Here is a 13873-nt window from a genome sequence, read left to right as displayed (position 1 = left end):
ACATAAAACGCTGTCATAATATTTTAAACAGCACAATTTTATATTCCAATAAAAATCTTCCTTCAACAGCTACCACAGAGGGGCACACTTCCTTTCACACACTGTGCACTTATAACTGGCTATTGAAAATATCTGGCTGGACAGAAGCCTCCCCTTTCACTGCTCATGTTTATCTGCCTCAATGGACGCAGGTGGTAAATTCATAATCCACGGACCACAATGTCCACGGCTCAGACTGCAAGTTACCCTTCTTTGAAGCAACAGTAAAAATCAAGATGTTTGTGGCCCTGAATGAATAGGTGACAGATAATGATGAATAATAATTAAATCATGCTATAAGCATACCCTGAGCACACTTAAAAAGTTCCTTCCAGCTCTGGAGATATTCCCCATTTTAAGTATAGGGAATATCATGAAAACCTTTTCTATATTTCTAGATGTGTAAAGAACATTTTAAGTACACCTCATTTTATTTAGAAATCTACTTGATCTAGACATCTAAGATTAATGATAACCATTCACATTATTATTACAAACTGTTATGAGTTGCCCATCTCCATAATATTTAGGTGCTCTTCACATGGCTTAAGACTGGGTAAAATGAGACTTCTCAGAAATAAGGAGTGTATAATCCAGCCCCATGATTTGCTGCAGCAATTAACTAGCCAGTTTTAATGGACAGAGATCCGAATTATATTAGCTGCAATGTATAGCTGGGATAGAAATATTGCTTAATTAGGATGCTGTCAGGTGATTCAGAGATGATTTGGTTCTACATAGGACGGAAAGGGACCTCCCCAGGTCATCTACTCCAGTCCCCTGCACTCACGGCAGGACTAAATATTATCTAGACCACCCCTGACAGGTGTTTGTTTAACCTGTTCTTAAAAAATTCCAATGATGGAGATTCCACAACCTCCCTAGGCAATTTATTCAGTGCTTAACCACCCTGACTGTTAGGATGTTTTTCCTAATGTACAACCTAAACTGTCCTTGCTTCAAATTAAGCCCCATTGCTTCTTGTCCTATCTTTAGAAGTTAAGGAGAACAATTCCCCCCCCCCCCTTCCCTCTAACAAACTTTTATGTACTTTAAAACTGTTATGTCCCCTCTCAGTCTTCTCTTCTCCAAATTAAACAAACGTAATTTTTTCAATGTTTTCTAGACCTTTAATCATTTTGGTTGCTGTTCTCTGGAATTTCTCTAATTTGTCCATATCTTTCTTGAAATGTGGCACCCAGAACTGGACACAATACTCCAGTTGAGACCTAATCAGTGCAGAGTAGAGCGGAAGAATTACTTCTTGTGTCTTGCTTACAACACTCCTGCTAATACATCCCAGAATGATGTTTGCTTTTTTTGCAACAGTTTTCAGAGTAACAGCCGTGTTAGTCTGTATTCGCAAAAAGAAAAGGAGTACTTGTGGCACCTTAGAGACTAACCAATTTATTTGAGCATAAGCTTCGTGAGCTACAGCTCACTTCATCGGATGCTGAGCTGTAGCTCACGAAGCTTATGCTCAAATAAATTGGTTAGTCTCTAAGGTGCCACAAGTACTCCTTTTCTTTTTGCAACAGTGTTCTACTGTTGACTCATATTTAGCTTGTGATCCACTATGACCCCTAGATCCCTTTCTGCTGTACTCCTTCCTAGGCAGTCATTTCCCGTTTTGTATGTGTGCAACTGATTGGTCCTTCCTAAGTGGAGTTCTTTGCATTTGTCCTTTTTGAATTTCATCCTATTTACTTCAGACCATTTCTCCAGCTTGTCCAGATCACTTTGAATTTTTATCCTATCCTCCAAAGCACTTGCAACCCCTCCCAGCTTGGTATCCTCCGCAAACTATAAGTGTACTCTCTATGCCATTATCTAAATCATTGATGAAGCTATTGAACAAAATTGGACCCAGAATCCTACATTCAAAAATAAAACAATGTAAAACTTTAGAGCAGGGGTGGCTAACTTGTGACTCTGGAGCCACATGCGGCTCTTCAGAAGTTAATATGCGGCTCCTTGTATAGGCACCAACTCTGGGGCTGGAGCTATAGGCGCCAACTTTCCAATGTGTTGGGGGGGATGCTCACTGCTCAGCCCCTGGCTCTGCCACAGGCCCTGCCCCCACTCCACCCCTTCCTGCCCCGTCTCCTGAGCCTATAGTGCTCCCCCCTCCTTCACTCCTCCCCTCCCTCCCAGAGCCTCCTGCATGCCATGAAACAGCTGATCGGGAGGTATAGGGAGGGAGCATGAGGCGCTGATCGGTGGGGCTGTTGGTGGGTGGGAGGCGCTGGGAGCAGGGTGGGGGAGCTGCTGATGTATTACAATTTGGCAATGTACACTGGTAAATTCTGGCTCCTTCTCAGGCTCAGGTTGGCCACTCCTGCTTTAGAGCCTACAAGTCCACTCCGTCCTAATTCTTGGTCAGGCAATCACTCAGACAAACAAGGTTGGTTACAATTTGCAGGAGTTAATGCTGACTGCTTCTTGTTTACAATGTCACCTGAAAGTGAGAACAGACGTTCGCATAGCACTGTTGTAGCTGGCGTTGCAAGATATTTATGTGCCAGATGCGCTAAAGATTCATATGTCCCTTCATGCTTCAACCACCATTCCAGAGGACATGCTTCCATCCTGATGACGGGGTCTGCTTGATAACGATCCAAAGCAGTACTGACTGACACATGTTCATTTTCATCATCTAAGTCAGATGTCACCAACAGAAGGTTGATTTTCTTTTTTGGTGGTTTGGGTTCTGTAGTTTCCGCATCAGAGTGTTGCTCTTTTAAGACTTCAGAAAACATGCTCCACCCCTCGTCCCTCTCAGATTTTGGACAGCACTTCAGATTCTTAAACCTAGGGTCAAGTGCTGTAGCTATTTTCAGAACTCTCGCATCGGTACCTTTGCGTTTTGTCAAATCTGCTGTGACAGTGTTCTTAAAACGAACACGTGCTGGGTCATCATCCGAGACTGCTATAACATGAAATATATGGCAGAATGCGGGTAAAACAGAGCAGGGGACATACAATTCTCCCCCAAGGAGTTCGGTCTCAAATTTAATTGACGCATTATTTTTTTAACGAGCACCATGGAGCATGGAAGCATGTCCTATGGAATGGTGGCCAAAGCATGAAGGGGCATAAAATGTTTAGCATATCTGGCATGTAAATACCTTGCAACGCTGGCTACAAAAGTGCCATGTGAACACCTGTTCTCACTTTCAGGTGATATTGTAAATAAGAAGCAGGCAGCAGTATCTCCTGTCTACGTAAACAAACTTATTTGTCTTAGTGATTGGCAGAATAAGAAGTAGGACTGAGTGGACCTGTAGGCTCTAAAGTTTTACACTGTTTCGTTTTTGAGTGCAGTTATGTAACCAAAAAAAATCTGCATTTCTAAGTTACACTTTCATGAAAAAGAGTTTGCTCTTCAGTACTTGTATGAGGTGAATTCAAAAATACTATTTCTTTTATCATTTTTACAGTGAATAAATTTGTAATCACAAATAATAATATAAAGTGAGCACTGTGCACTTTGTATTCTGGGCGTTGTAATTGAAATCAATATTGAAAATGGAGAAAAAAATCCAAAAATATTAAAAAAACTTCAATTGTTGTTCTATTGTTAGAAGTGCGATTAATCGCGATTACTTTTTTTGAGTTAATGGCGTAAGTTAACTGCGATTAATTGACAGCCCTAGTTCAAATATAAAAACACTTCTGGATGGATTTAAACAATGCTTACCAGCTAGAAGAAATGAATGGTGGCCGATTGTCAGAAGGAATTACTTATATAACCTGGGGATCACCTGCCAGGCTGTGGTATGAAACGCCCCCCCACACCCTTCTGCCAAAAAAACCAAAAAACAAACAAACAAAAAAAACACGTTGGTGCCAGAGGACATATACTAGCCAGGAAGGTGTTCAAAGCCTTGAACATAACCAGATCCCTCCCTGTTAAATACCAGCTTAATATATATCCACCCCTTTGCTGGCAGCCAGCGGAGAGGAATACAGGATGCATGTAATATGATCATAGGATGGTTGCTCAGTCCAGTAAGCCAATGTGCTGCTGCATTCTGCACAAGCCGAAAGAGGCATAGAAGCCCTGCTAAGAGGGAACTGAGCTTTGTAATTACAAGATCATGTGCTGCTGTTGAAAAATGACTGTGGAATAAATAAGGGTGCAGGCTGCAGAAGTTGTGCAGCTGAAACACTGTCAAATAACAGCAAAACACGACTTTCCATGGAAATAGCATAGCAGAAAGAAATCTGAGGTTCTTAACGTGGAAAACTACAAGGGACATGAAAAGGGAGAGAGCAGCAACTATCTAGTAGCAAGACTTCTCCCTTCCCCAAGCAGACCTGAATATCTAGTAGGCAATATTATCCGGTCATTTATCCATGTCAAAAGGTGAACTAGAAAAGATTTTGTTAAGAGATCTTCTCTCTCTCTGTACATGTATGTGTACACACCCACACTCACACATGCCCTTGGGCAATCTGAAAGATAACACAGAGCCATAATGGATGCTGAATTGTAAATACAACAGTGACCATACATCAACATCATTGACTGACTTCTGTTTTCCCCAACAAAGGATTAAGCTTTGTGTGTTCTTGTACTTATTCAAAAGAAAGTGAAACCAAATGAGATTATAACATTAAAGAATCTCAGTCTTTTTTCAAAGAAAAATATATTAATAGCAGACAAACTCTCTCCCTTCCCCCCAATTTAAAATTTCTTCAGAAGGGGCCAACGTATACTGTATATACATTTGCTTCAACAGCTGAAACTTGTGGCGAATAGAGTGTTGTCTGCTGATTAGAGCAGAGAACTGGGAGGACATCAATGTTCCCTCTAATTTTTGACAGTCCGTGTGCGCCAAAAATTTCTTCTGTGCAAATTGTGCTTCTGTGCAAATTTTTGTACGCGCGGTGTTTCACCGTGTGCGTGGGGTTTAGGATCTGTGTGCGCACGCACACATGCGCACAACTTAGAGGGAACAGTGGAGGACATACTTTTATAGTTTGGGACATACCACTCACTGACTGTGTAACAGGACCCTATACTTCTTGTGCTGCCTATAATCCAGATGGTTAGAAATACATATCCTATCTCAGCTGAACATCCCTTGTTAATAACAACGCATCTCAGGAAAGACGCAGTGTATATTACTGCAGGGCATGCTAATACCCATTAAGATTTGCTCAGTTTTTCCACTACAAATATAATATTTCAATAGAAAACCCTACCTGGCATATTAATTTTGGGCATGAGTCAGGCATATAGTCTTATCCCAGGGATAATTTTTTCCCATCCCCCAAATTTGAAACAAATATTTCAAATTGATGTAGCAGTTTGAGCAGCTTTCTTATACTTGTAAAACAAATTACACAACTTATTAAAATCCATAAAATGTTGCAAATATGTCTACAATATGGACTGTATCCTTGTTATTTTAACTTTAAATATTTTAAAAGGTTTTATTTATTATTTTAGTTGCGGTGTCACCTAGAAGCCCCAATCAAGTCCCTATTACTGTATTACACATACACACGCACACAGAAAAGACAGCATTCTATTACCATGGCCTTAAATTCAGACTTGAGTAAAATAAACCTATGCTATGTTTTGAAATTGCTGCTTCTCATCAAGAGCAGTTTCAGTCTCAGCCATGTTAAAGGGTCTGCAAAACTCAGAAAAAAACCTCTGTGACCCATCTGTAACTGTTCTTTTGATGTGATGCAGATGTGTATCCTACTTACAGTTACTACTTAGGTGTGTGCACGCCCAGTACACCAGAGCTGGAACTTTGCCTAGCCGTACCCGTAGTGGTGATGCTCACATCCTGCCGCCCTAACCCCTCCCCTGTCCATATAAGGGCAGCATCACCCTGACCCCCTCCTTTCCTTTGCATCAAAAGTCAGAAGTACAGACTCCAAAGCAGAGGGGACGGTGGGTGGGTCGTGGAATCTGCATCTGCATCACATCTCAAAGGACAACAGTTACAGGCAGGTAACCACTTTCATTTATTTATTTATTTTAAGTAGATGCAATTGTGTGTTCTACTTAGGTGACTCACAAGCAGTATTCACAGGAGGTGGGGCTTGGAGTTTATTTGTAAGGACTGTAGGATTGCCTTCCCAAAGTTTCCGTCTGATCTGGATGCAGCAGGAGTGGCATAGTGGTTTACAAAAGTATGCACAGAGGACCATCTGGCAGCCCTCAAATGTCTAATATAGAAATGCCACCTAGGAAGGCCATCAGCATTGCCCGGACTCTTTTGGGATGAGCTCACACCCTTTGAGGGGGCACAGCCTGGGCTAATTCATATGCTGCCATGATACAGGAAGTTATCCACCTGGATATAGACTCTGAAGAGACTGCTTGATCCTTCATTCAGTCCGCATATGAGACAAGCAAATGAGATGAGTAATGGAATGACTTGGTCCTAGCTAGATAAAAAGCTAAACATCACCTGACATCCAGTGTGTGTAGATGTTGATCTCTGGTGTTGAATGCTGCTTAGGGAAGAACACTAGTAAATACACAGCTTGGTTCAGGTGTTACTGGGAAACCACTTAAGATAAAAACTTGTGGTGTGGCCACAGGGGTATTTTGTCTTTAGCAAATTGTGTGTACTGGGGCTCCACCATAAAAGCTGCAACTCCCTCACTCTCCTTGCAGATGTTATTGCCGCAAGACAGAAAGTTGTTGCTAAGACAGTATTAAGGTCCCACAAAGGCTCTTTTACCTTTGGTGAAAACAAGTGACTCCTGTCAAGAACCTTACTGCCACCAACTTCCCATAGATGAGCAGATAAAATGCCAAAATCGCCATCAGGTGGACTCTCAGTGAACTAAGAACAAGACCAGGAAACTGAAGGTGTAACAAGTACTCCAGGACGTCCTGGAAACAAGCCAGCTTTGGATGAAGTCTCCAGGCTAACACCCATACTAAGAAGCCCGGTAGCTCTGTCACATGGCCAGAAGGTACCAAAGGTACAACGGAGGATGAGGTGGTAGAAGCCATGGCAGCAGCAAACTCTTGAACCAGTGGAGAGTCCGGGTCTGAGAAGCAAAATAGGTCTGATGCTGCCTGGTATGCCACTTGTGCGAAGACAGTCTGCACTAGTGCCGATGTCAGTCCTGGACTCGATGGACACCCCATTGCTGGAACTGGAGCCGACTGTATGGGCTCTGGCTGATCTCGGAGTGGTATCGGGGAGCGGTAGGAAGGACCTGCTCCAGCCCGCATGCCAGAGGGAGTACAGTGCCAGGCACCACTCCTCTTAGGAGACGAGGATAAGTCTCCCCAAGTCCTAGAATGGTTCTGTTTCTTTGTGTGGGACCTTTTCCCAGGGAAGGGGGAAATGACATCTCTTCCTCTTGAGGGAAATGGCAGAGCCTGAGCATGGAGTGGCATCATTTGCCAGAGCTGAAGGCAACTGCTGATGCGACAAGGGCCTTGGGGCTGAAGTGGGCCTCATGGCCTGCTCCACTAGGCGCTGCTTCAGCCGCCAGTCTCTTGCCACCTGACTCCTCTTAGCGAATAACCTGCAGATGGAACACTGCTCTTTAGTATGTCCCTCACCGAGGCAAAACAAGCACCTCATGTGGGGATCACTGTCGGGATGGCCTCTCCACACATGACAGACAATGCTTGAACCCTGGTGAGGGCATCACACAGGGCAGCCAACTACTCTAAACTTAACCTAAGGTATTACTAACTATTATATACAAGACAATTCTCTCAGGAACTGAGGCTCAAAGCATGAGGTGAGAAACACCACACAGATCATCTATTCTAGCCACGGGAGGTGAGAAGGAACTGAGGAAATTGGGGTGGCACCACCCTTATAAGGCCAGGGGAGGGTCTAGGGCCACAGGGCACGAGCGCTGCCTCAGTAGGTACTGTTAGGCAAAGTACTCTGTTTCCGGTGCACTAGGTGTGCACATGCCTAAGCAGGAAGGAAGCAGAATATATGGCTGCATCTACTCGAAGAAGAACAAGGATATACCAAATTTAAGGATCAGTTTTTACTCACAATATTTTGCTTTTGTACAGCAATGTAATGTTGGGTGGCTATTCAGCACTGAAGGACAAATTCAGACTAGGTTTTGGGAGATACAATGCCAGGAAGTTCACTGGAATTACACTTGTTTACACCAGGGTAGAATTTCATCCCTAGATCGTAACAGTTCCCTGTTTTAAAATGTTATAATAGTAATAATAGTTAGAGATCTCCAAATTGATTCTCCTGATCCTAGACAGATACTGTTTTATGTACAGTTATATATTATCAGTCCACTGTTATTGTATGCATGAAAGCTGGTCTTTATCATCAGACTGATAGCATTTTTATGAAATAATGCAACTCATTAACTACATTATCTAATAATGTTGCTCAAAGACATGCCAAGGAGATTTATAAAAGGGCAGGGATACTATATCAGTAGAAAATAAACAAATGCTGAACTTCCAACACCTCCAAGAAGGACATTCTTTGTATAAACACAAGATAGCTTTTGCATCAGATGGATAGCTTCTGAGTTGAAAGAAAAAATAATGAGGCATGTCTAAAAAACAATACTATAGGCAATAGGCTTCACCTCATTTTGCTAATAATTTCTTGCTACAAATCATATTTACATTTAAAACCAGTGAAAGATATTGATTGCCAAAAATAAAAAGGATATTGTCACTATTGTTAATCTATAGAGATGGATCCAACACTAAAAAAAAGTTAAACATTGTTACCAAAAGGTATAGCCTATCATTAAACACAGCTGGATAAGAACTTACAGTGCACTTTCCATATCTGCTATACTTCCTTCCATTTTCTGTCACTACATAGAGGTAAATAAAGTTGTCATGGGATCCTACTGCAAGTAAGGTGCCATCTACAATAGAAGTTTAAAAAATAGTGTAATAATGTTAACATACTGTTTTTTGAACTGGAATGATTTCATATTTAATACCAATGCATTATTATCAATCATACAATTCTGAATGAGCTAGTACCCAAGAGCATGGAACTAACTATACTGCTTTCCAACTGGTCTCCTATTTTTCCCCTATTTTCATGGTGATTGTGATTATGGGGTAAGCGAGTTTGCTTCCCACTATGTCTTGGATAAACAGGGTTATCATTGGACAGGGAACTAGGCTAGCTAATGAATCCTCAGCTTGCACTGGACTTCTGATAACGGCTGACAACATGCAGTCCTAAAGTTCTCAGTTTTGAGATTCACTGGAGATTATCTCCAAAGAACAGTTTATTTTTTTTTAAATGTAAAGTTATTACACATGAACCAATGCTAATCAAAGGCTAACTTCACAACATCTTCAACAAAGTCACCGTAGCACAGTATTTAAACATTACAAGCTGTTTTCTAATAACAATAAAGGTCCTTGGTACTATTAACCATTTCACTGCCTGGGAACATGATCAAACTCCTCTGTAGCACCAATGAATGTGAGTGCTCTGAAATGAAATGCTGTTGTTGGTAAATAGGGCAGCAGTAGAGATAAGTTTTGCCCAATTTACCTGGCATGTTATGCAACAGCAAACATGAAACAGGCTTGCCACACTTCTCTTCCATCCAGTCAGAAGAGAGGATTCAACTACTGCCCGTTTGTCAGACTCTCATAAGATGACCTTGGGTTTTATTCAGTAAGAGGATACCTTTCCACATAATCTCTACACAAATAATTAATAGCAAATGGCCTTTAGTTTGAGAGAGAGAGACACCTGAATTTAACTTTATTGTTTTTGTACTAATACATTTTAAAACTTAAGTGAATAATAAATACAATAAAAGCTGTTTAAGATCTTAAAACATTCAAAGAATGTTTGGGCACACTTAAAAAGTTACAAATACGTCTTAAAATCAAGCTTTCATTGCTTCATTTACCTTACCTTTACATTCAGTTTAGAGTTACTGAATTCCCCTGAAAGAAATGATGACATCACATCACAACCACCTATACAATGGGGTGCTGTGTTAGGCAACAGTGATGTTTGCAGAGATAGAACAGTAAATATCAAACTGAATTCCAGTGCCGGCAAAATGCAAATGAAGCTGTAATTGTTAATTTACACATGTATTTTGTTTATGATCTTAAGCAATTTTTTAAAAGCTCTGCAGTTCCCTATTATTGTAGGGTAATTTGATGTGTAACACATTAATAGCTTAACAATTCCAGAGAAGTGCAGGAAAAACACCTATTTTATTGGAATTAAAACATGCAATTACAGTGAAGTGCCCAGAATACACAGGAAGTTTGCCTACCTACTGAGTAGCGCATCACTGAAAGCTGTTCATTACCATCAGTGTGTATTGAAACCAGGTCTCTTGTTTCTGCATCCAAAACAAACCACCTGTTAAGGAAAGAAGTTCTAGTGAGTGTTACTTCTACTTAAACAAAACCAAAAAACGTAAAAGCACTGCATTCTATCTCACTGCTTATTAGCATGATATCCTTTCAATGTACCGTATTAACTTGTTTTAATTAAACATTTTCTTTTCGGTTTCTAGGTTTACAAAATGATGTATATTCCAGTGACAGATATACAAGCATACCAAAATACCACTACATATATTTATTCTTGAATACAGAATAGTTATTCGTATATCATGTAATGTAGATGATACACATGCTGGTGAAACTATGATTTGACTACAGCAGGTCTCTGTTAGAGCTCACTATATTTTAGCTTCAATTATCATCTCACATTTTCACATACTTTCCGAAAAATTCACATTTGGGCCTGAAATTTTCCATCCTTGGTGTCTACCTGCAAATGAATTCTTCTGGAAAGTCTGAACAAAATCTCTGCAGTCATTTTTGAGTCCAAACTTCTTCCTCCCTCCCCCTCCAAAAGAAAAAAGTAAATAAAGCTACAGCTGAAGTTTGAAACTAGTCCTTTTTGCTTATTTAGAAAAAGTGGCTTTGATTTAAAAACTTGAATTGAAACTTGCATACAGAGTGGAGATGAGTAAGGGGGGGGGGAGCGGAGGAGCATCTGCAGCTACCCATTTGAGGTAGAAAGTGAATTCTGATTTGATATTTTCTGCAATCCTTCATCTTTACTTTCTGTGAATATTTACATTATACATTCAAATAGAAAAATTCACAATTTACCCCATGTAGGTTAACTGTATAAGTTACCTGGCATTCCTTCTGTTCCCAGAAGAGGTGACCTATGTAACTAATTAAATTCAGCACAAATTGAATTTTACTAACATGATTGAATATACACTTCAAAATCCATGACATGTTTGTTAGTTCTGTAAATAGCATAAGTTACAGTGTGATGCACAAACAGTATCTTCTATTGTGATATTGCATGTTAAATATTTGAATAATCTGTAGACCAAGATTATTCAGTGGGGCAGTTTAGAAAGAATTATGAGTAATGAATGAATTTGAGACTATTTACTGTAGATAATCTGGTCATCTCCAGTACTGAGCATGCATAGTAGAAAAATGTCATTAAATCTACAGCGCCACACTTAAACACATACACACTGTATGCCAGTGTGAAGCTAGGTAGGTGGTTCAAGGAACTTAGAAGTTTTACTTCAAGATGAACAGGTCTACAGTAAGGAACTTAAATGGCCTGTTAACCAAGGGCTGTCTGTGACTGTCGGCACAGCTCTAAGCAAGGGGGTGGTGCATAAACTGCACTACTCTAGTTGTCTCAGGAGGCTTTGTGATTGAGAGAGGTACCTCTGAATCACAATTCCTCCCTTACTATTTCTTTGTACTGCAAGCAGCAGCCATGACTTCCACACACAGCACAAGTGGCGGAGTCGGCTCTAATGGCTGAAGATGGAAACCGCAGGCAGCTTAGGCAATATTCTTGTCATATATATATATATATATATTCTTGTCTATACCATCCAAGTTTCTGATAATATAATTCGAATTAGCAAAACTGCATCCTTTGTTATTAATGTATAGCATAAAACTTCTCCTCGGGCCGCCACTTGGACGTGGTGGAGAAGCTTGCGTATACTTAAAACCCTAGAGAGCGATGCGTCTGGAGTCCTGTACTCCTGGTACTGTACTCCTGTACTCCTCACCCATGGCGGTGAGGTCGAAGGCGAGGTACCAAAGTGCAGCCCAGCACAACACAACCCAGTATAAGACCTCAACGGCAGAACAGGTGGATGAAGCAGGCTGTGAGGGCAGATGAAGGCTGTAATGGAGGAGACCTCCCCAGTTGTCTTGGACCTCCTTGACACCGGACACAGGTGCCTATTCCGCCAAGATTTGTGTGGCTGCTGGTGCGCATCAGCTCCCCCACATTAAACTACTCAAACACAGGCTTCTTTCACAGGAAGAACTTTTTCCCTCCCCCTCCCCATAAAAATCCTGAGGCGATGGGGATAGGTGAAGGTCACCAGCAGTCTCTAGTCACAGACCCACATGCAGGCAGTGACCGCAAGATGGTTGTCATGTGCCTCTGGACTGGGTTAGGGGGCATTTTCAGCAGCAGTGGTCATGACTGAGCAGGCCATTTAAGGAACCCCTCCGCTCACCCCATGTGGAGAAGGGGCTAGAAAGGTGTCCCAAACACAGGCTATCCCACCATACCTGATTGGATACCTGCGTCCAGAGGGATCGCTCCCAATGCAGTGGAAAAGCAAAAATGTTTCTTGTCGCTTGGAATGTTCATACCCTACTAGACGAATCAAAAAGCGAAAGACGCAAACACAGAACAGCAATTGTTGCCCGAGAACTCTTGAGGTACAACACCAACATCGCTGCTCTGTACGAAACAAGACGTACAGATGAAGGCCACTTGAGGGAAGAGGGCAGCGGTTACACTTTCTTCTGGACAGGAAAACCAGCAAGCGACAGGCGAATACCCGGCGTTGGCTTTGCGATCAAGAGCCTTCTAGTCAACCGCTTGACTGATCTCCCCATCGACATCAATGAGCACCTTATGACCCTCCGCATCCAATTGGTCAATAAGTCATTTGCCACTATTATCAGTGCGTATGCACCAATACTTGACGCTGAAGAAGAACAGAAAGAATCCTTCTACACTGACCTTGATAAAATTTTTTCATCCATTCCAAAAACAAATAAAATAATCCTCTTAGGGGACTTTAACACAAGAGTTGGCTGAGATTCTAACGTATGGAATAGCACCATTGGGAAGGAAGGAGTGGGTAAGACCAATTCCAATGGCATCTTTCTGCCAATGTGCAGAGCACAACCTTGTGATCACAAATACAATCTTCAGACAAAGCAACAAGTACAAAACAACTTGGCAACACTCCCACTCAAAACAGTGGCACCTTCTAGACCATGTCATTGTAAGAACACAGGATCTAAGATGTCCAAATCACTCATATCATGAGAGAAGATGACAATTGATGGACTGACCACTGCCTGGTGAGGTAAGTCATGTCCATCAGGATTGCATGGAAACATAGAAATCAATCCAAATCATACAGATGGCAATACAACATCCAAAGACTTCAATCCTTAGTGCACCAAGAGAACTTCCAAACACTCCTCAGTGGAAAACTGGCCATATGCACACCTGGAAATGACAACACACGTGTCAAAGAAGACTGGGAATTCCTAAAACAGACCCTTCATGAGGTTTGTGAGAAATGCATTGGCCTTGCTACCTGCCGCCATCAGGACTGGTTTGACAATAACAACACTGAGATTACAGCCATTTCAAACCAGAAGAGAAAAGCTTTCTGTGACTGGCAAAACCAACCACTATACAGTCAGAAGCACAGCTCTTTCCATCAGCTCAAAGCTGAACTTCAAAGGAGGATCCAAGAAATCAAAAACAAATGGTGGGAGGACAAAGCAAAAGAAATCCAAACATTCGCTGACAGA

The 13873-nt window shown here is 41.5% G+C and overlaps 1 protein-coding gene across 6 annotated transcripts in view; it reads right to left on the bottom strand.

The window, feature by feature from the left end:
• EML4 (EMAP like 4) overlaps positions 1 to 13873 on the bottom strand; it is a 252082-nt gene that overhangs the window by 14790 nt on the left and 223419 nt on the right. For all 6 annotated transcript variants that reach the window (XM_048843029.2, XM_048843026.2, XM_048843028.2 and 3 more), the window contains 2 exons: positions 10294 to 10382; positions 8804 to 8901 (listed from right to left, as the gene is read on the bottom strand). In XM_048843029.2, coding sequence (XP_048698986.1) covers positions 8804 to 8901; positions 10294 to 10382 — 187 coding nt within the window. The remainder of the gene's footprint in view (positions 1 to 8803; positions 8902 to 10293; positions 10383 to 13873) is intronic.

This window comes from Caretta caretta, chromosome 3, assembly GCF_965140235.1.
Source record: "Caretta caretta isolate rCarCar2 chromosome 3, rCarCar1.hap1, whole genome shotgun sequence".
NCBI lineage: Eukaryota > Metazoa > Chordata > Testudines > Cheloniidae > Caretta > Caretta caretta.
Note: the sequence above shows the minus strand (reverse complement) of the source record. Positions and strands in the feature narration are given on the sequence as shown.